Source organism: Nicotiana tabacum, chromosome 10, assembly GCF_000715075.1.
Source record: "Nicotiana tabacum cultivar K326 chromosome 10, ASM71507v2, whole genome shotgun sequence".
NCBI lineage: Eukaryota > Viridiplantae > Streptophyta > Magnoliopsida > Solanales > Solanaceae > Nicotiana > Nicotiana tabacum.
In genome coordinates, this window is record NC_134089.1 from 69,458,939 (window position 1) to 69,483,011 (window position 24,073).

Below are 24,073 nucleotides of genomic sequence, written 5' to 3' on the forward strand. Positions count from 1 at the left end.
GAAAAGTTGAGAAGACAAGGGAAAAAGTTGAAGTGCATATGGTATGTCGAGAATATTACCTGTTGTTGAAGCTTCTCGGCCTCCTCAAAAGCGACGGGGCATCGAGGTCCGCGTCCACGTCAATGCTGACAAAGTAGTCCTCGAGCGTATCTTCCCATTCATGAGAGGCCCCTACACCGGTGGTACCCATCTCCTGGACGTCCGTAATTTCCCTCGGTGAAAATGAAGGGCCCAGTTTAAAGCCACCCAAGGCATCAATTTATGTTAGAATCTCTTCTCGACCCCGAGAAACTTCGGGTTCAAGCCCTCCGGAATCGCCAGCCAAGGTTTCATCGATACGTTCTGTGACATGTCCGACTTGAAGCTCGGGGACTGCATCCGAACCCTCTTTGAGAGTCTCTTCATCATGGGTTAGGTCCATATCGACCATCCTCGATTCGGCGGCCTTGCGCCCAGCAGCCGGTGGAACATCCGCACCCCGTCTTGCCCTTCGTTCCAAAAGGGGATCATTATCATCATCACCTTCATCTTTAGTATGGGGACTTGCCACAGTAGCCGAAGCCGAGACCGTGGTGTTGATCTTAATTGAATACTCGGTCGAAGCTTCCTTTTTCCTCTTTTTACCCTTGCCGGGTTTTGAGGTTCCTTCTTCACGGGCAGGTGCCAATCTCATCGACACACCCTCCCCGAGGCCTGCATAAGCATGATGTATCAAACTAATCACCCCGAAGAATACTCATAGAAAATTTTGGCAACGACAGTAAGAAATACTTACACCATAGTTCTTAGCCTGCCACCGAGTCATGGCCAAGTCATGCCAAGAATGCCCACTATAAGGAAAGGCAGAGTCTAGCTGTCTAATCCACCCCGAAAGGTTCTGAACCGTGGTGGGGTACCCAACGGTGGCTGCATAGTCAAAAGAAGATCATTTCAGAAGGGGAAAGAAGGGGCAATAAATCGAACTCGAAGTAGGGACACTTACGCTGCATATTACATTCCTCCGGGAATGGCATCCTATCAGCCGAGATAATGTCTGATGTCCTCACTCTGACAAATCGGCTCATCCACCCCTGGTCCTTGTCCCATCGATGCTAAAAAAGAACGTCTTCATAGATCGAGGACAAAGCTTGATTAAACCTCGATAGAAATGAGTACTATACAACCTGACCAGGTGATCAAGGGTGAAGGTCACTCCTTCGACCTAATTGGAAAAATATCGGAGCATGTAAATGATCCTCCAAAAAGAAGGATAGATTTGACCGAGTGTCACTCGGTACTCTCGACAAAAATCAAGAATTACCGGATCTATCTTTGGGGAAGAAAGATCTATGGGACCTAGAGTAAATGGATATGTGTATACACTGAGGAAGCCATCTATGCAGTCTACTATGTTTTCCTTAAGTTTGGGAATCTCTACTTGAAATTTCGCCCTCCATCGGCAGTCTTTCTTCACTCTCTACATATCGGTCACCATGCTGACGTACCGAGATAGGGGCTCGCATTAGCCTGGGGTAGAAGGGGGATTTTCGATGGCAAAATCGGAAAATGTATTGAAGTGGTCAGGGGTACATTGCTCAACAGTCGGAGGTATTTTTTGTTTGCCTTTGGACGGGCGTGATGAGGAAGCGGCACCCTCTTTTTGAGGTACCGTTCTAGAGGTTCTAGCCATAATTATAAAAAAGGTTTCTAAGGAAAAGGATGAAGAAGTAAGTACAGGTAGAAGATGGGTGCAGGAAGCAGTGAACTTAGCCCTAAAAACTTGATGTTGTAAAAGTGTGAATGGCAAAACAAGTTGAAGTATTTATAGAAGCAATTTGGGCGATGTTAGAGGAGCGAAAAGGTCAAACCAATGACGGTTTGTGGGCTTCTCGATAATCGTATTGATAGCGACCTCTACGCAGCCTTCGAGTCATGGCATTTAATGCTTTGATGAACTGATGTCATAATAGGAGTATCGAAGAAGCAAGAATTCAAAACCGTTTCTTATCATTTTACTATACGAAACGCGGGGACTATCTATATACGGATAAAATTGGGGAACCTGATTTTAGGATCATCATGACATTCCATAGCTCGTTGTCGGGAGGCTCAAGGCATAGCTCGAGGTTTGATGAACTAGAAGGCTTGAGGCACAGCTCGGCCTCGAGGCAGAGCAAATCGGTGGCTATGATGAATGCGTGAGAGATTCCCAAGGCACACGATTAAAGCTGACCAAGTCTATTGGGCTTGCACTAGCCCGTACCGTGGCATTAAATGGCTGTACCAACCGCGTACCTTTGTAATAAATGCATCTGTACTATGTTGGGATTCCCCCTCCTATATAAAAGGGACCCTTGTTATTTTTTGCACACATGACAAGATATTCAAAGGTACTTTGATTTCTAACCTTAACATTCTCCATTGTCTCTACTTTGATTTATTGTTTACATTTATTGTGTTTCATTAATTGTTCTTCATTTATTACTTATAGTTGTTCATAAAGAGCCCTCATTAAAGCTCTTGGAACCATTAGTCCTTCATTTGCTATCCATGGCCTGACGCTTAGCTCGACCCTGAGGTCCTGAATAGTCAGGCTCGAGACCCCGATTTTTGGCCACTCGGTTTACATAGCACTCTATCTTTAAGCTCTTGTCTCATTTTCCTAGCTCACATATAGAATTTATTGCCTAACAACTAACATAAAAATAAATCACATATTTTTAGAACCACATAATCAAATCTAATTGTTATTACCATTTTCGCGGTAAACAAACTTCTCTTTATGCCTCGTTATCAAACACATGTAATTACGAGATCATTCCAAACTGAAGGAAGGGTTTATCCTTAACATACCTTATCACAATATTTCCAATCACCAAGTTGAACTCACACCTTAATCTACAACAACGATAATAATACTATCATTAAGTTACGAAAGGTACAACTATCGCACAACGAACGACAAGCTTATTTTGTATAAAAACGGGCAGCATCTCCCCTATAATCCTTAATTCCTCCAAATTCAAGATAACACCAACAACACAAGAACACAACAACAAAAACATATATACATTATTTTCCAACCTTATATACACCATAAAATACTATAAAGTACCCTCAACACACTGCAATCCCTTCATACACAAAACGACCAACGTAGTAGTGTCAAACGACCCAAAAATGTTACGACGAACAACTAGCCCACCACCCTACATCTATATGGTGTTTTTCCAAAACCCTTCCTCCTCCAAAACTCCACAAAATAGTAGTAAAACATGCAGCCCAACAGCAACACAAAACAATCCACAAAATAGTCCACTACAAGTGCATAACTCGAACTCACGGCTTCAGATCACCGTCCCGTGAGTTCTTACAAGTATAGAACAACATACCATGAATTACAGCAGAAAAATTGGATGAAAAAGAGCAATAAACATACCTTATTTGTTGGATAACTCAGCCTTTATCTTTGTTCTTCAAACTCTAGGTTTTACCCTAATTAGAACTTGAAAGGGAGAGAAAATCAATTAAGGTTTGTTAGTAATTTTTGGGAGGAAGTTTGCAGGGGTTTAGGTCTAGTTATTTGTGATATATAATGAGGGTTATATTTCAGGAGATAAGCCCTTAAATAGGCTCTTTGTCCGACCCGAAATTGCCTCTTTTTGGACTCTCATTTAACCAAGTAGGTGACGCACCTACCTGTCACCTAGCAGCCTGCGCAGTCTCGCAACAATGCATATGTCTCTCTACTCTGATGTCATATTGATAAATGGTTTAATGTGTTAGAAAATAGGCTCATAAAACTTCAATTTAATGGGTGGAACACCCCATAACTCTAAGTATATTGAGAGAAAATTGCAGTTACATTTGACCCAAAGTTTCAGTAAAACTTATGAATGTAACTTGTGATGACTTTCAACGACTTTTGTTTCACAACTCGCTTGACTTCAAAACATAACGTACGACTATCATACGACTAACCTAATTCATAATATAACCTCCTTATAATGTTAAGCACCCTAGTCTCACCCCCAAAAGTACATGTTATAACATTTCCATCTTGTCGACTTTTGACGAAACATTGTTTTCTTCAATTCCTTTAGCTTCTGAACCTTCCAACCCTATTTGTACTTATTGTTCATGATCTTCAATATTTGTAACCTCCGAGGTACATTATTAACTTACTTTGTAAACTTTTCAAATATGATTTCATTTCTAAGCTTACATTAGTTTTGTTACGACGCATTTTTGCGTATGAAAATATAGGGTGTAACACTTCAACCTGCTTCTTTCACTTTCAAGTATCATTATAGATTATCAACAACAAGGTATTTCCAATCAAGACTTTAGGTTCACATATGAGCAATTAAGAGTCTTAAGCATATCGGGTTTTTCTCACACAATTTGGCATCATAACCTTCATGTGAAACACGACTCAAAATCACAATATTTATAATACACATATCATTCTTGAACAAATTCCCAAAGGATACATAATGCGATAGGAACATTCGGACACGTTTTGAACATATAACTTTCAACACTTTGATTACTCGGAAAAAAATCGAATTTATTAGGAACAACTCGGAACATGAGAATTAGGAACTTGAGCCAACCATACTTGAAACTAATGGGAATGTCATGGAATTCAATTCTAAGAGAGTAATTTAGCCAAGATACCTTGCTTTGAGCTTTCCTTAATTTACTACAATATTCCGGAAATTCTAGCAATCCAAATCTATTTCGAGACATAACAAAATTGAATACAAATTAGGAAGATATTCATGGTCTCAGCTCACTTGAGCATTTTATCAAATACTAGATGTTCAAATTTGATTACAAGGTTCTTCCACAAGATTTTCTTCACTTCACAACCTAATCTTTACCCATTTAAGTTCAACAATCTTCTGATAAACCTTATTGGTACATGCATGTATAAATAATACTCTCACACCCAAGAATCATACTCTCAATCAACCATCTTCTATCCAAATCCGAAATTAAAAACTAGGGTATGAAACCTTACCTCTTAGATGAAAAACTTGAGGGATTTCTTGTTAGATTTCAAGGTTTGGACAAGATCTTGATGAATAAAACAGTTGAGCTTCTTCCTCTCTCTAGAACACTCTCACTTCTCTCTAAAAATATTAGATTTTTGCTACCAAAATGAGCTTCAAGGGTTATTTCTCGAAGTTGGGTTGGGTTATAAAAATAGAAGAATGGATACTCTGAAATTCCGGACTGGTTACAGACCAGGCTAGGCACGCTCTGTAGCGAACTACAAACCAGGCTTCACGAGCAATATTATATCCAAAAGAATTGATATTATATCCAAAAGAAGGAACAAATAGGTGCCCAAAAATAAAAAAGGGAATCACAAAAATATATTATATCTAAAAGAATTGATATTGATAGCAACATAAGAGAAAGAATACTAATTTAATCAGTCTTACATTTCAATCAGCCTTCTTAGAGGTCCATTTGAAATTCAAAAATCGCCCAAACACCTCAAAGTTATTTTTCAATTAAAAAATAAAATCAAGTAAAAGAGTCTAATCTAGTGAAGCAATTGCCCAAACATAGAAAAATTTCCAACGATAACATTATTCTCGATGTTACTTTAATCTATAAGTAACTACCATTGTTAGGTTTGTTTCATTTTAATCTATCCATCTGAACAGGATATTAAGCTTTTATTTTATTTTGTCTGTTCTACCCTTTCTCTCTTTAAGGATTTTTTTGGGGGGTAAAGGATGGGGCGGGGGTTGAATGATTATTTCGTAGAATAATGGCTATATTCCGTTAAATTTCCACCCCATAATTTTCTTTGAATGTAAAGTTTGAAGACAATTCCCGCATTGATATTATATTCTAAGGCGTTTATTCCTTCTAGTTTGTTGATGGTAGGTTATAATTACCTATTTTAGTCGCTTATCGCATTCTAATTTATTGCACTTTAATTAAGTTTGAACTTTAATCGCTAGTGTTGCACTAATTATATATTTTATACCTTGTAGGAGTTATTCCGAGCTATGTAGATGTTACGGAATGAAATTGAGCTATTTGGAGCTTTGAAGTCTAAGTAAAAGCCCAAGGGATTAAGCCGGGATCGCGTTCGGGGGTCGAAACTCACGTCTGAACTTCAAAAATCAAGTAAAAAGTCAAGCTTTGAGAAAAACCCACAGCCGCGGCGCGTGGCATGCCAGCTGCCTTATTTCGTTGCTGCCTTCAAACTGCACACTCCCTGATAAACTCCACTGCCACACTGCGTGGCGCGTCGCCCCATGCAGCGCGCCTATGCAATTTTATAGAGTAACAATCCAATTTCGGCTAGGAGAAGATGATTTCGTTTTGGCCCGACCCTACTTAGTATAAATACATATAAAAACTTTATTTTTAGAATTTTTGGCATACTTTAGACCTAAGGGGAGAACAAGCCATTTTGGGAGGCAAGACTCACGTGGAACAACCTTTTGAGGAGAAAATCACCAAGTTCTTCATTCCTTCATCTTTTCTTTGTAATTTATTTATGCAAAATACTCGAAAGTTGTTACTACGAACATGAGTGTCTAAGCACTCTAGTTTCTAGGGTTGTGGTTGACATGATTATTAACGTTTATTAATTACATCTCCGTTAATTTGGATTATTATCTTGTGGTTATTTTCTTTAATTCTAATTTTAACTTGTGAATGGTTGTAGCTACCGATTCACCTTACTATCTATGCTATGCTTGGGAAAGCTATGTTTAGATTAGAGTAGAATTAAAGAGAGCTTGTTTCTGAACCCGTGGCTCGGGGAATGATTTCGCTGTTAGGATAGGAATATACATAATAGTCTTACTTAGTTGAATACCATATTATATTCGTTCATGATAGACTCAGTACAATAGGAATATAGGATTGATATATTGTATTCAGGTGAGTAGTATTGTGGGAATATGCTATTCATATAAACGATCCGGTTAATTAGCAACCATAGATATTTTGTATTAACGAGTATGATTATCAAACTTAATAGGATTGATAAACTAACCACAATCCTGAAATTTTCATCTCCTCTGAATTAAAATCTAATCATACACATTTGCATTCTTGATAAATTAGTTTTACTTGTTTAATTTTTGCAATAGTAGATTAATAGAAAAATATCACTCTTGATTATCTTGGACAGTTAACTAATTTTAGTTTGCTTAGTTAACAATTGATCTAAGTCTCTGTGGGTTAGACATTCGACTTTCGAGTCACTTTATTACTTGACGGTCACGTATACTTGCGTGTACTTGGGGAACCAATAGGTTTTTGGTGTCGTTTCCCGGGGACTTAGTTATTGATTATTTATTTAAGTTAATCTTTTATTCGTCATTTGTTCAAGTTTTAATTTTTAGTTTGATTTATTTGTGATAACGCAGGCTCTTCTCTTGAATGCGAAGGAGTAGAAGTGCAAACAATCTCCTTCCTCTTGATCCTAAAATCAAACTAACACTTCACAAAGTGAGGAGGGAAGTCAAAGCTAGAACTAGAATAGAAAGAAAGTTGGACATCGTAGTTCAACCAGAGCCAAGAGATATGGCAGATAATGAAGAGCGTTCAGTGATGAAGCTGCAAGGCCCAATCTAGCTAATATGACTCAGGATATTATGAAGCCTGATATCACGAGTCACTTTGAACTCAAACAGTACATGGTACAGTTGATTCAGTCCACATGGAAATATGTGGGTCTATCTCATGAAGATTCGTAGAGGCACATTCAGAACTTCCTGGAAATTATGGACACTTACAATTATTCGAACGAGTTTCCAAGGACTATGTCAGGCTGACACTGTTTCCTTTCTCGCTGCTGGGAGAAGCTAAGGAACGGTTGCAAAAGGAGCCCGCGAACTCAATCCACACTTGGGATGATCTAGCAAGGATATTCTTAATCAAGTTTTTTTCCACTAAGAAGACAAACTCGCTGAGGAGACAGATTCTTGGGTTTTATAGAATATGCAACAAATAGTAACGCATATCGATTTCTGGTTCATAAATAAAAAAATTCTAATATTCATATGAATACGGTAATTGAATCAAAGAATGCTGAATTCGTTGAGAATATTTATCTGTATAAAAAGAAATATGAGCCGTCTAGTAAAAAATCTAAGCGACCTCGGGAAGAAGCAAAGGAAAGTACTTTTAATGAGGAAAATCCAGGACATAGTAAACGTCAAAGGACATCTACTTCCTTTGGACCAGATTTTCTGGCATTCTTGTTGGAAAATTAGCCTCAAACGTTCAAAGAAGAAATGTCTTCCTTGGAAGCACAATATTGAAAAGAGGCAGTCAGTCGTGAGATAGAATCCATATTAAGTAATCATACTTGAGAATTGGTTGATCTTCCTCCAGGAAATAAAATTTGGGTTCTAAGTGGATTTTCAAAAGGTAAATGAAAGATGATGATATTATTGGCAAACATAAGGAAAGATTAGTTATTAAAGGGTTTAGACAACGAGAAGATCTTTATTACTTTGACACATACTCGTCGGTAACGAGGATTACATCTATCCAGGTGTTAATAGCATTAGCCGTCGTGTATGGCCTTCAAATCCATCAGATGGATGTGAAGACAACCTTCTTAAATGGAGATTTGGAGAAAGAAATTTATATGGAACAATATGAAAGGTTCGTAGTTCCCGGAAAAGAAAAGAAGGTGTGTCGACTTGTTAAGTCACTATACGGACTAAAACAAACACCAAAATAATGGCATGCGAAATTTGACAAACAATGTTATCAAATGATTTCAAGATCAATCAGTGTGACAAATGTGTTTGCGTTAAGAATACTCCAAATCAAATAGTCATTGTTTGTTTATATGTGGATGATATGTTGATAATGAGTAATGACATTGTCAACATAAATGCTACTAAGCGCATGCTTACTAGTAAGTTTGATATGAAAGACTTAGGAGTTGCTGATTTAATTTTGGGAATTAAGATCCTTAAGACTCCTCAAGGTCTAGCTTTGTCTCAATCTCATTATATTAAAATTGTACTTGAAAGTTCAAATATTTGGACTTTAAAGTTGCAAGAACTCCAATTGATTCAAATCATATTCTTGTAAAGAATAAAGGTTAAAGAAAGTCTCAATTGAAATATGCTCGAGTATTGGGAAGTTTGATGTACATTATGAATTGTACACGACCTAATATAGCTTGTGCGATAAGTAAGCTTAGTCAATATATATATGTAATCCCGACCAAGCTCATTGAATAGCAATAAAATGAGTTTTGGGGTATTTAAAATATACCCAATACTATGCATTGCATTACAATAGTTATCCTGCAGTTATTGAGGGATATAGTGATGTAAATCGGATCACTGGATCAACAGAATCAAAATCCACAAGTGGATACATTTTTACCATTGGTGGAGGAGCAGTATTTTGGAAGTCGTCCAAACAGACATACATCGCTCGTTCTATAATAGAGTTTGAGTTTATAACTTTAGACAAGGCCGGTGAAGAAGCTGAATGGCTTCAGAATTTCTTGGAAGATATTCCATTTTGGCCCAAATCTTTGGCACCTATATGCATACATTGCGACAGTCAAGCAGCAAAAGGAAGGGCTCGGAGTGTTATGTATAACGGAAAATCTCATCACATACGATGAACGTATAATACCGTTAGACAACTACTCTCTAGTGAAATTATCACAATTGATGATGTAAAGTCAAAAGATAATGTATCGGATCCACTTACAAAAGGTCTAACTAGAGAAACGGTTGAGAAGTCTTCAAAGAGAATGAAACTATGGCCGAGGACAAGTCACTATGGCGGTAACTCTACCTAGAAGACTGGACATCCCAAGATCTAGGTTTAAGGAGATCAAACAAAGACATTAGTGACGGTTCAACATTGTCAAATAAAATTTTGGTCCATTCTCATAATGAAGACAATGTTTAGTAACAAGGATAAAACATTAAGACTTTTTAATGGTTTCTAAGTTTGATATGGGGTATATCAAATAGTGTATCCATGGGATAATATGTTTAGAAATCACCTATGTAAGTGTGAAATGTAAGCCGCTTCAAGAAGAATTTTGTAAGGCCAGTTTCTACGCACTTATGAAACCAGACGGTGTTCATGGCTGAAACGAACACAACAATGAGAACCAAAGATGGTTAAGGGTTGATTGTGTGACGTATGGCTGTCTAGGTATATACCAAAGTTTGACGGTTCAAAGATATCTAATCTACCAATTGATCGAGTATATCTGGCATATGTTCACTATGAAAAGTTCAAAGGGAAACCTACTTATCCATATGCGATTTATCTTTACTTGCGAATCACACAGTTTTTTCATGCATGTTTTTCCGGATAGCCATTCCCCATTCATGTGGGGGATTGTTGGATTTTATCCATTAAAACAAAAGAGGTGTAAATGAAAAATGGTGAGAAAAGAAATAGAGGGATAATTATTCCGTTCTAACCTAGGAGGAATTAGTCTGAAACCTTGAATAACTGTGAGACAATTAAATTCGTTAATGACACATAAAAAACTTGTAGGCACGAAACTCTCTACTTTTATTTTCTTAAACTAAAGTTTTCTGTTTTTTTTTTTTTATTATTTTGAATAGAGAATACTAACAACTAATTGGCAAGTACACTAATAGGTAAGAGTGCTACGTAAATGATAGATTACCTCCACTGTCGCATATCGGAAAGACAAGTAAATCTCCTAAAATGGTGAAACCAATCGGCGTAACACTTTAACTGATTCCGTTCGAAATTTAGTTCAAAATCTTTGACTTTTTAAAAAATCGCTGAGAGGGAATGATTTGAACTAAATTCCCATTAAGTCATTATATTGACTATGATAATTAAGAATGATAGAAAGATCATTTTCACTAAATAATTGAGGGTGACTTACTTTTGTTTTTCACTTATGGTGTGTTTGGCACGAAGAAAAATATTTTTTGGAAAATGTTTTCCAATTTTCTCATATTTGATTAGCTTAAATGGTTTGGAAAATATTTTTCTCATGAACTCATTTTTTCCTCCAATCGAAAGAAAATGTTTTCCTATCAAAAAAAAAAGGGAAAAAGATTTCCATGACTTTCTTACAACCTTCCCCACCCTATTCCCCACCCCTACCACGTCACCAACCCCTACCAACCAACCCAACCCCCAAAACCACCCTACCCCACCCAACCCAACCCAACCAACCCTACCCCTACCCCTACTCCAACCACCCCCACCCTTCTACCCTACTCCCACCTTAAATAGAAATATTGCTAAAAGAACTTTATTTTTCATGTTGTAGATAGAGTACTCTCATTTTCATTTCAACAAAATGAATATTTTTTTTTCACGAGGGTTTGGGGAAGGGGGGATTAAGAGAGCAACATAAACAAATTATTTTTCTAAAAAATATTTTCTATTCTCTAATCAAACACTAGAAAATATTTTCCGGAAAAAGTTTTTCACTCACCAATCAAACAAGGAAAAATAAATAATAAAATCACTCATTTTCCAAGAAAACATTTCCAGGAAAACCTTTTTGAGGAATTTTTTTTCCTTCATACCAAACACACCCTTGGTCTCATATAATCCTCGATAGAAATTTAACCATATGGCCATTCGAAATAGTTGAACATACAACAAAGGAAAAGAAAACTAAAATTTTAAAGAAATAAGAAAAAAAAATAATTAATCTACTAGCTAATACGCATTTTCTCCAAAATAAATATTAAAAAAACATGGGAAAGAGCCTTTCTAAACTTGAAACCTTACACTCAATTAATGTAGAGGTAAATTGTATTATTAGACTTTAACTCATTAGATAGACTCCACTTACTAAAACATGGTTTCATTTTGCTAGGGAAAAATAAAATGAAAGAAAAGTTAGCGCATTTAGTAGTGATAGATTTATGACTGCACAGGGAAAGAGAACTAAGAATGATTCGCTAAAATGGATATTATTTTTGTATACCACCCAAAATAACTACTTTTCCACGTTCAATATAACAAACCCAATTAACTATGCTATCTGTAGCAACAAAATTAATATACAAACCTCAACCACATATCTTCTAGAAGTAGCCTAGAATCTATCTATTGAAGAACTTAAATGGTTCTTCATATGCAAAGTATAGGACCTGTACTATGTAAACTTGTTTCTTGATTCTTTACACTACCATGAGGATAGTTCCCTCCTCTCCTAATACTTAGGGAAATAGAAGAGAACAATATATTAAAGAGTATACTCTTCATCTTTTTCTTTGTCAAGCAACAAAGTCTGGTAACAAGGGTGCAGCGAACCTCTTTCTGTTTTGAATGTTGAAATTCTCGTAAACACTTGTTGAGTGAGCAGATGTTGGGGTGTTTAGGCTACCAAACTCATTTGCCTCACCAATTTCTACTCCTCTTCCCATTTGGATGCTTTGTGTGGGAATCGGAAGGAAACTGTGGTGTGTTGCTGACATTGAGAGATTTTCACTATGGGGAAGTCCAAGAGTGAGGGAAACTGTGCCACTGGTTGAGTATGGTGCTGAGAATTGCTCGGTGCTGAACCTCCCGATTTCTCCAATGGGATAGGACCCGAATCCTCCCATGAAGTTCGTAGGTCCTCCCATTAGGGAGAATCCATCTCTGTTCTGCCTATCATCCCCAAACTTGATTAACATTTGTTCCTCATTTGGCTTTACATCCATGTTGATAGATGGAACACTATTTGGTGAATGCAATATCTCGTTGCTCCTCGGTTTCTTTGGACTTCCTTGACCAATGTTGATGCTTTTTATTTCTGGTGATCCGATGAGGTTAAAGCTAGTGTTGTTACGAATTCTTAGACCAGTAGGTGATATGGAAGTAGTGTTGGATATTGGAATTGTAGAAGCAGGGTTGTGGTTTGCCAGATTATTGTCCTGTTTCGAGAGAAAGCTTTTGTTTTGGCTATCCGAACGAGGGCTTTTCTCTTGTGGAGCAATGGATCTTGATGTAGAATCTTCATTCTGTTCGCGTAATTTGCTCGTCTTTTCTAGTTCTGATCCATTCTGTTCTTGTTCCTTGATCTCCTCCAAGTACATCTCTTCCACCATTGGCTTCCAAAGACGAACTCGAGCATTGATGAACCAATTAGACACCTGAATTGTCCAAAAAAATAAAAATATTGTCATAGCGGAAAGCGGAGAAGAATTCAATTAGAAACTCAAACAAGGATTAAGTTATCACTGACCTGACTCCTAGTAAGTCCTGTTTGTTTTGCTAGCATCATTTTGTCCGAATCCTTTGGATAGCTATACACAAATTGCCACAATTTGTCAGAACATAGTACTAAATTGCGAACCTATAAACTATCAAATCTTGAAATATTAAGTAAAGTGAAAAGGTTGTTGTTTCAGTGCTTACGGATGGAGGAAATGTTCAAAGAGCCAAGCGCGAAGAACAGAAACAGCTCGTTCGGGCAGTCCTCTCTGAGGTCTCCAAGCATTGTGCTGGATCATTCCCAATTGTTGCAGAGCTCTTTGTTGTCTGATTTGATTATCAACAAATTTAAGCCTTGAACCTTCAATTTTTCCTCCAAAACTATCCTCTTCACCTAATGTCTTGCTTGCAGATCGTATTTGGCCTGTTATGGCATCCTTAAGACACCTGAATTGCTTAGAAATTGTCTGCAGAGCCAGAGCTGTATATGTTTTTGCTGATCCAATTCCAGCTGCTTGCTCCAACCAAGATATCACACTCTGCATCTGCTGATGGTAATGTCTGTACCTCTGCTCCACCTATATATACACCCCCAAAAGAAAAAAAGCTTAATATAACATGCTAGCTAATAGGGTTCGAAGAAATTTTTTTTTAAAAAAAGAAAATTTTATTTTCAGTTTGCAGGATAGTCCGGACAGTACCTGATGATAATAACAGTTTTGAAGTTCTGGTCTTTATCATCTGATAGGTACTTTGCTGTTAAATTATTTACTAGTATTATTATTATTATTTTCAGTAAAGATCTGATGCATTAACTTTTTTGACAGAGACCATACTCTTCCATTAACTACAACAACCAAATAGGAGGATTATAGGCATACCTCATCAAGCATGTTGACAAGTTTTGCTTTCTTCATCTGAATTTCTTGCCTCTCTGCTGTACTAAGCTCTGCTCCATCACGCTTACTGTTACTCTCTCCTCCTTCTTGTCCTGCTGCTGCTGCTGCTGCTGCTGTTGCCATATTGCCAGACAATTCTCCATTATTTTTGGATTTTTGGCCATCATTAACATCTTCATCAGTTGTGCTAGTTTTCACTGCCTTGCCAACATTAACAACTTCATCAAGCAGCTCTTGTGCTGCTTTCAAGTACTTAGGACTCAAAGGCACACTTTGTACCGCAGAAGCCGACGACGATGATCCGCCAACGGCTGTCGGTGAAACAGTTGTCATCAACTCCTCACGCTCAGGCCTGAAGTTCCCGAACCCGGGCTGCTGTGATGAAAGGCTAAGTGACAGCCCTTGCTGCTGAGCGCGTGTTACCTCACGCGCCTCCGTGATATTATTCGACGGGTTGTAGAAACCATACTCATGAGACCGAGCGAGGAAGCCGTGAAGTGCAGATATATCATGCTGGGAATGAACAGTTGGAGTAGTGGTACCGTCTTGGGAAGAAGGAGCAGTGAAGGCAGAGGTAGCAAGTGGTATGCCGACAAACTGCTGCTGAGAAGAAGGCGGCGCGTGAGATAAGTTTAGTGAATTTCCAGGAGGATTGGAGTTGAAGAAAACGAGATTGCTTCCTCCTGCAGGTGGCTGATGATGTTGTGTCTCAGAGAATCCAACATAACCAGCAGGGTTCATCAGTATCAGAGTTTGTAAACCGTCGTTTCCTCCTTGGATTTCTGAATTTCCAGGAAAGTACGCTGCCATCTCCTTTTTCCACAATAAAAAAATAAGCTAATCTAGCTGAAAATTCAATCAAAGTAAGTCAAATCAGTCCTCGTATCATTTTCCAAATAAAAGGAAAACATACATAAATGAAATTAAAGGGCTTGTTTTATGTGTGTACCTGCTGTTGTTGGGGACAAGTGATGAGGGCCAAGATTCAACCCATTTGGTTTGTGTAGTAGTACGTAGGAGACGTATTCTTCCTTCTTGCAGAACTTTTATACTATATTAAATGAACCCTGAAAAAATTAGTAGGTCAAGATAACCAATCATTTGTCTGAAAAATATCTAAATACCCATTAATACTGTTAACCCCAAACACCATTACTTTCCCAAAAAAACCCTTATACATAATTACATTTAATATTTTACCTCTTCCTCCACTTAGAAATAAAAAAAAAAGAAAAAAAAAAAAGGGTGAAGGAGGAGCAATGGGAAGAGAGGTTGTGGTTGTAAATATGGTTACGTAGGGAAGTAAATGGAAACGGAAAACGGAAGAAGGAAAAAAGGGGAAGGATTATTTAGAAAAAATATATGATTGGTACCTGCAGGTGTGATAGAAATCTGGAAGTGCACGTGCTCTATCATCATCTGCCAAATGGAAGAAAGGAAGAATTTTTGGTTACAGTGACACATAAATCATCACTGATTTGAGAGAGAGAAACACTTGTTTCGTGAGCATGCAGTTATGGCTAAAATTACATGAGAAAGATAATATATTATAAGAGAAAAGAATGAAGGGAAAAAGCCATGCCTTTATAGCCTCTCTTTTGAGGATCTAATGTATCTATCTATAGAATTTATAGATCAGTACTAGTATTATACTTGTTTCAGTCCCTTCACTTTCCTATTTCCCTTTCATGTTCAAATCAATTTCTTTCTTTTCTTGTCTTTTCCTTCTCTCTTGATAAGGCAAAGGAAAAGGAAAACACAAAAAGCAAACTGAAGATAGAGAGTCGTACTGAGATGTGGTAAAAGCAGAAGAAAAAACACATCTTTCTTCTTCTAGTTCCTGACTGAAATCCATAAAGAAAAAGGAAATAAAAAAAGATCCATTTCTTGAAAACAATACCCTACCTGGGAATTGAATTGATTATAGTGGGGCTGCTGTCTTAGCTTTAGTTTTTTTTTTCCCCTTCTGCTTTGACTCAGCTTTTCAAATCATTTGATGCAGCCATCAGCAGAAAACCATCTTAATTCTTCTGTGAAGTGATGAGAACTATAAAAGTACTCAACTTTTCAGAGAGAGAAAAAGAAAGGAATAAGAAGGAAAGATGTGGATGTGTATATATGTGAATTGTGAAGTTGTGAGTGTGTGTGTATGTGTGTTCTTTATATAATTATAATTATTTATGAGATGCTGTCTACGTATCCATCATCAAAGATCAAAGTGTGTCAGAAGATACAAACAGCTGAAAAACGAGGTAACGTCCACTTCCACTAAACCACTTTAATTTTTTCTTTAACAGTAATAAGGATTTAACATAGAAGCAAAAGGAGAGAGAAGATGAACTATGAATAAGAAATGGAAAAAGAAAGAAAAGAATGGTAGGGTTGAAGAGAGGGGTGGGGATAAGAGGGCCCTATTGTCATTATTGATTATTGTTGTCACTTGAAAAAGATAATTGTGACAAAATTGTATCTTTAGATTAACTTTATGACTACTACTATTATTTTTATGAAAATTTACTTTTAACTTATCTTGCTTTTTGAAAAAAGTTTTAGCTCGCGCTTGACCATAAATTTTCAAATTTATTTTAAAAAATCTGATTTTGATGAAGTTTGGTTTAAAGATGAAAATGTGTTTGGACATGAGTTTTCAAAAGATATTTCACTCTTTTTTCGAAAAAAAAATATGAAACATGACTTATACCCCACAGTTCTAAAAACTATCACAAATATCCAACAGTACATTCATAAATAACATTCATTATATTATCGCAAACCATAGTCCTGAACAAAATAAATTTGTACAAAGTTATTATTTTTATAATGAACTACATAATACACTATCAGATGACCGAGAAAACGATGCAGCATTGTTACAAAATAATAAATGGTGGGCTCTTTTATATAATATAAAGTTTGGGGCAATTTTTAAAAAATGCAATAGTAATATTTTGGGTCAAACCTAGCTCTTGAACTGGTTTTGGGATTTGGGTTTTGATAATTTGCCAAATATTTGCATAAAATTTATAAACAAACATGTATTTGTCAAAAAAAAACTCAATATATTTTGACAAAATCTATGGCCAAATGAGTCCATAGCTTTAGTGGGCGTTTGGACATAAAAAAAATATAATTTTTGAAAAAAAAAAGTAGTATTTGGAGTTAAGTTGAAAAATAATATTTGATATTTGAACTTATGTTTGGACATGCATTTTGAAAAATTGTTGTAGTTTTGTGTGTGGGAAAAATATTCTGAAAATTTTGAAAAGATGGTTTAGAAAAAATCATTTCCGAAATGGACAAACACATTTTTTGAAAATAAAACCTGAAAAAAAAAATATTATGTACAAACGGGGCCTAATTTCTGGAATCGAACTTTGTATTTTTTCAGCCACAGCTTGTTTTAATTAGTTATAATGTTTTTAAAAACCTTTTATATGGGTCCTACGTACCTAGATATAATTTTCTCTTTTGTTTCTTATTTTCTACTTTGGTATTTTTTGTGGTTGGATGCAAAGGGTATGAAGATAAAGCAACTATCATGCTAAGAGACACTGGGCCAACCACCATAACACCTACTTAATGTCCTAAAAAGTTATAATATCATTATCTTCATATTTCTTTATTGAAACTCCTATCCTAATAGAAGATTATGATTAGTATATATTTTTCGCGTGAAACTACATAGTATATGTTCAAGAACTATATGTTGAATACAGCTGTATATGACATCTAATTTTGTCTATTACAGATTAATTCTGCATGGCTACTGCTTGTGTCAATTAATTTCATTTTTTTCCCTGATAGTCAAATAGAGGGATGATATTTGCTTTGCACAACTAACAAATGGATACTTAATTTTTTCCCCTAAAAGATAACATGTATTGCTGCCAACAGATCAAGATGAATATGCAACCATAGACTGATTTATATAGGTAGAGAGACTGCTTTAAGGTACATTTTTATCTTTTAAGATACAAATGAGACGAAGGAAATATATGGAGTTTTTAAATTTGCCGGACAATATCGATTTGATTTGAAAACTCAGCTTGTTAAGGTTTGAATAATTCAGATTGCTTTTGAGATGAAATATTAATGGCAGTAGAGAACTTAAAGGTCCTTTTGGTTAAAGCTGTGTCATCGTTTGATAGTTTAAAATATTTATTTTATTTTTTATGTGACTATTTTTTTATTATTCCATTCCAAAAAATAGTATCTATCTAATTAAAAATAATTCAATTTTCAATTTTTTATCTTAGCCTTATTGACAAGTTTTTATAGTGACAAAAATCTCATGACGTGTTTATAAGTTCTAAAACTTTTTCTTTCTTTTTAAAAGAGATACTACTCTAGGAACTTTTTTTTCACGCCCAAACTACTCCTTGTGTTTCAAACATAGTCTATTTATGTTAATAAGAGTGCCGGCCCAAAGGTAAAGTTGCTAAAAGCAGTTGCTTTAGACCCCCTATTTTTGGAGCCCCAAATTTTTCTAATAAGTATATATGTTATTTTAAAATATATATATATATATATATATATATATATATATATATATATATATATATATATATATATATATATATATATAAATAAGAAAGTATAATTTTTTATAGTAAAAAAGAAATTGAACCATTGAGCATAAATTGAGAAAAGGAATATGTATACGGTGGAAATCGGGGCTACTCAATTTCGTCCCTCGATGGAAAAAGTGATATCACGTCGGAAGACCAGGACATCGAGCTTGGGGTCGAAGTTTCTTTCCAACGTCGAGGTCGATAACACTTACCGAGGTCAGAAGAAGGTGTGCTTCGAGATGATGCCGGTATGATTCAGTAACGGAAAGGGCGAGATATCCGCAACGGACCGGAGATCACGGCGTGAATTCCAGAATGAAATGGTCTTCGGCAGTTAAACAGTTGTCAATTATGATTTTCTACTATAATTAGAAGTGTACCTTATTTAGGACTCCCCTGCTATATAAAGGAGGATCCCACTCATTTGTAAGATTCATTGCTCACTGATAAGAAAATATACGCACATTATTCTCTTGTTATTTCATTTACTATTCATCAGAGTTATGCTATCATTTGTTATTCCCGTTATCATATCTCGAGATTATCACAGATCAAGGTCGAGATTTGGCTTACATACTGGTTTGATCTATTTTATTTTTTAATTTATCTATTTAATTCCTTGTTTATCAATTGGCATTGAATTAAATCACATATCCTTAAAACCACAATACAAACTTAATTATTACTCGCCTTTTAGGGTAAACAATTTTGGCCCACCGTGGGGCTAAGGATAATAGTGATTGTTTCAGTGTTGATTCTGATAACACACGTTATTTTCACACTTGTTCTTGTCAAGTATTTTTGCTCTCATGTTAAAGCATGCCAAACTCACAAAACGCACCCGTAGATGGTGATGATGGTCTCGAATTTCACGGGGAAAATGATAATGTAATTGCTCCAGGAGCCGGGGTGCCACTAGCTAATCTCAGGGGAGCACCGGTGCCCGATCCAGTCGATATCAGTTCGCACGTTGCTCTAAATGCGAACCTAGACGCGGACCCCGAAGGGAGTGTACGTAGGGAGGCCGATCTAGTGGCCAAGGTACACAGGGCAGAGAAGACGGGGGAGTTAGCCTTCAGATAATATTAGAGATGCTACAGGCTCAACAGGCCATTATTGCTTAATTGCAAAATCAACAGAAGACTCCAAGTGTGGTCGAGCCAAAAATCACTCGTCGTACCGAGCCAGTGCTAGAAAGGTCGAATGGTAATGAATCAAGGACTGGTCCTGCAATAATAAAAATGCTCGAGGAGCTCACCAAAAAGGATTTAGTCGGGAGAGAATAAAATTAAAGATAATAATAAAAAAATGAAAACATACAACTCCCGAGTTGATCAGATACCAGGGACACCTCCAATCCTAAAGGGTTTGGATTCGAAAAAGTTAGTGCAGAAGCCTTTTCCTCAGAGTGCGGCTCCAAAGCCCATACCTAAGAAGATCAATATGCCGGATATACCTAATTACAAAAGGACCACCGATCCTAATAAACACATCACTTCATACACGTGCAGAATAAAGGGAAATGATTTAGAAGATGATGAGGTCGAGTCCGTTTTGTTGAAAAAAATTGGGGAAACTTTATCAAAGGGAGCAATGATTTGGTATCACAACGTGCCACAAAATTTAATTGACTCATTTGACATGTTAGCAGATTCTTTCATGAAGGCATACGCCGCGACCACAAAGGTCGCAACAAGAAAATCAGACTTTTTCAAGATAAGACAAAGGGATAACGAAATGATGAGGGAGTTCGTATCCCGATTTCAAATGGAACACATGGAGTTGCCACCGGTCACAAATGATTGGGCCATTCAAGCTTTCATCCAAGGGTTGAATGCAGAGTTTGACAACATCACGATGGTTGAAATAAAATTTGGTCGAATATCCAGCTGTAACTTGGGCAGATGTGCACAATCGACATCAATCGAATATCAGGGTTGAGGATGACCAATTAGGAGCCACTTCTGGTTCAATACATCCAAACAGGTTGGCAGTTAAAACCCCGAGAGACGTCATTAGGGAGCCAAGGTCGAACAGAGAACGATATCAACCATATAACGTGGATTGAAGGAACAATGGTTCAGGACGCAATCCCTCCCGGAATGATCGAAGAAGAGATCGAGGACAGAATTCTCGGGGACTTATAAGCAAAAGTGGTTTTGATAAGCATGTTGATCCCGTAGAGGCACCTCGATTATCAAAATATAACTTTAGCATCGACGCATCGGGCATTGTATCGGCAATCGAAAGGATCAAAGATACTAGGTGGCCCAGACCCATACAGACCGATCATTCCCAAAGAAACCCAAATTTGATGTGCATGTATCATGGCACGCATGGTCACAAAATTGAGGATTACAGGAAACTGAGGGAAGAGGTAGCCTGTCTATTCAATGAGGGTCATCTTCGAGAGTTCCTCAGCGATCGAGCTAAGAATCATTCAGAGAAAGAGACGCCAACAGGAAAATGAACAGAAGGAACCCCAGCATGTCATTCATATGATCGTTGGCGGGATCGATGTTCCATAGGGACCCATATTCAAACGCACTAAGGTGTCAATCACCAGGGAAAAATGAACTCGAGATTACGTGCCCAAAGGCTCCTTATCATTCAACAACGAAGAAGCATAAGGCATTTCTCAGCCACACAACAACGCTCTGGTAATTTCTATCTTATTTGTGAGCACGTGATATTTTCCCTATATGAATTACTCCCATAAATTCAAGAAAATAATTTCTTTTCATTATTTGCAATTTTGTGGATTTTTGTGGCATTTTCTGTTAATTATTTGCATCTGTTTGTGCATGTTTATTTTATTTTAATTAATGAAAAATACAAAAAATGTGTTGCATGTACATTTACGAGTTAATTTTGCATTTTTAGAATTAATTAGTAATTAAGTTACTTTATAATAAGGGAAAATCACAAAAAATAGTTCAATTTGTACTTTTAATGTTAACTTTTATTTTTGAGTAGTTTCCTTTAATTTGTTGTCATAATTATCATTAAGGATTATTTATTGTTTTTGATCAATTAGAGTCTAGGATTTAATTCAGATTTTTATTTAATTTTGAAAAAAAAGAGAAAGAAAAAGGAAAAAGGGAATTAATTTTTAAAAGGAATTAAGAGATGGGTTGTTTGGGCCAAATTAAATGATTTTTATTCCAGGCCCAATGTTTTGCTCTCCAAACCTGTCTGGGCCGACACCCACCCGGAACCAGCCCCTAACCCGGTCCGGTCTCCCACTTGATCGAACGACGCCATTTTAACGGCCTTTAATCTGAGTCATTGATCCCTTCTGATCCAACGGATCAGAACTCGACCTCCCTAGGGTATATTACTGTCCGAACGACCCCTTCCCCCCGACACCATTCCACTTCCTGTCTCATTCCGCCTCTCTCTCAAACCCTAGAGACCGCCACCCTCAAATCCCCCACCACCTCCACCTTGCTCCACCTTACTCCGCCCACCGAAAATCGCCTCACGGCGATTCCGGTAGTCCAATCACTACCAAATTAACACCATGAACTCCCCTCTACCTCCCCATCCCGAATTGGTAAACAATTCCTCTCAAATCCCCCTCCATTGCCTCAAATTTCAGATCTAAGGTCAGCACCTAAAACCCTAAAATTCCCAAAATCCGCCCAGAATTACACCACGCAACCCCTCATCTCCTTCCTTCCTCAAAATGTGATTGTTTCATCTCAAACCGGTCCGTCAGTGGTGGAGCAGAGGTCTGGAACGCCCTAGGTTTCTCCCTAGTTTCTTTTCTGGTTCAGCAAGTTGAGTGAACCCAAAACTGTCATTAATCATTTGTCTTTTGTCAAAGACAATCGATTAATGACCGTCAAAGGTTCACTTTCTTCTTCAGAAGGTTGTTCGAGTTCATGCAGTTCTTGCTAAAGCAGGTCTGGGATAATTTTCTTTGTGTCGATTGGTTTCCTTTTGATCTTTTCTTTTGTTTGTTTGTTGTATTTCCAGTTTTTTCCTTCAGAAGTTCCGTTTCTTGCTTAATTACATTATGTTTCTGGTTTTAAGTTCATTAGTTAGCTTGTTCGCTTAATTGTTAATGACAATCGGTTTCATAGGGTTTGAGTTTAACTTGGTTTCAATTCGTGAGATTCTCTTCTTTCTGCTAGGTTTCATTTTATGTTTGTGAATTAATTCTAGAACTGAAGCATTAAGATTAGTCAAGTATAGTTCATCGTTTGCATTAATTCTTGTTTCAAGAGCATTTTCTGAATTCATGTCTATGTGTGAATGATTTTAGGCTAGTTCTTCGTAATTTCAACAATTATTTTGAATTTCAATCTGGTTGAAAGTGTCAACTTATTTGTTTACTGTTTATTGTGATTGTGAGCATTCAGAACTTAGGAGGGGGTAAGTGCATAATAGGAAAACTTTAGAGGTAGCTCTGGGGATTGGTTTAAATTGGAGAATCTTTTCATAATTGATTGGGAAGCTTCCTAAATGGACAGTTGTTCAAAAATTATTAGGGAAACAGGCTACAAATTGAAAATATCTGAAAAAATTGACAGCTGTCCAAAATTCAGTTTCAAAAGATGCCTTGTTGGGGTATTTTGGGCATTTGGACTGCCTTGCCTTGGAAGGCTATAAATGAAACCTGCCCTTCATTCAATAGAGGACAAAAAATGGGGAAAATTTCTGAAAGTTGGAAAAATGGCTGGCTCTTTGAGAAAACTCTGAAAACAACAATAGAAATCCCTGCAATTTCCCTGTTAAGAATGGACAAAATTTTGTTTAGTTTTCGATTTCTCCTTCTCTTGTGCTAGTCAGAATACTTCAAACTCACTAGTTATAATTCTGATTTGAGAAATGGCTTGAAGACTGAGTTCTCACTTACTATTCCTCTACTGTCCGTTGCTGGTTTTAAAGTTGTTTTCTGCTGTTATTCCATCTCGCTGGCTTACTGCTGCTGATGTCTCATCCTGACCCTCCAGCTTGATCTTTTTGTTTTGTTTTGCTATATTCAGGTACTTTATCTTGAGCTCAATCAAATGTGAATTCAGATTCGAAGCATGAAATGAAAAGAATGAAATTTAGAGCGATGCTTCAACCAGTATTATAATTTAGTTGTATTGTATTATGTTCTGATTTTACATCACCTTCTGGCCTGGTCTATAATAATTGAATTTCATCCTTGTATGGGACTTGAGGACTATTAACATTACTATATTAGAAGATTCAATTGAGTTATAGGTGTTAGATTTGTGTTAATTTCTGCTAGAAACATTGAATGGATGTCTGCCTTCATGCCATTTAGGTTTGTGATAAGCTAGTACTCTATTTCTGTAACTATGCTACCCCTATATTGGTTTTGCTCAAAGGAACGGTGGTACTGTCCTCATGAATGAAAATAGGAAGTCAGTATAGTTATTAAGTCCATCGAAGAATTTGAATTAGTTTGATCCACGTGAATCTGTTGAG

At 36.8% G+C, this 24,073-nt stretch overlaps 1 protein-coding gene and 1 long non-coding RNA gene across 4 annotated transcripts; one reads left to right on the top strand and one right to left on the bottom strand.

Annotated features, from left to right (window-relative positions):
• Nucleotides 1-11,911: 11,911 nt before the first annotated feature.
• Nucleotides 11,912-16,480, bottom strand: LOC107801375 (BEL1-like homeodomain protein 1). 3 transcript variants are annotated; one of them, XM_016624692.2, is made up of 7 exons: nucleotides 15,960-16,429; nucleotides 15,428-15,473; nucleotides 15,004-15,121; nucleotides 14,037-14,900; nucleotides 13,360-13,733; nucleotides 13,187-13,247; nucleotides 11,912-13,094 (listed from the first exon to the last, which is right to left on the bottom strand). In XM_016624692.2, exons 4-7 carry the CDS (start codon nucleotides 14,862-14,864, stop codon nucleotides 12,234-12,236), a joined length of 2,124 nt encoding a protein of 707 aa, XP_016480178.2. In that variant the 5' UTR covers nucleotides 14,865-14,900; nucleotides 15,004-15,121; nucleotides 15,428-15,473; nucleotides 15,960-16,429; the 3' UTR covers nucleotides 11,912-12,233. The 3 variants fall into 3 exon arrangements, with proteins under 3 accessions (XP_016480178.2, XP_075079068.1, XP_016480179.2); XM_075222967.1 differs by lacking the exon at nucleotides 15,960-16,429 and adding an exon at nucleotides 15,637-15,896; XM_016624693.2 differs by lacking the exon at nucleotides 15,428-15,473 and having other exon boundaries at nucleotides 15,960-16,480.
• On the top strand, nucleotides 13,780-14,349 carry LOC142164671 (uncharacterized). The gene is made up of 2 exons (XR_012695547.1): nucleotides 13,780-13,903; nucleotides 13,983-14,349. It is a non-coding gene; the product is annotated as an uncharacterized LOC142164671 (long non-coding RNA).
• Nucleotides 16,481-24,073: the final 7,593 nt, after the last annotated feature.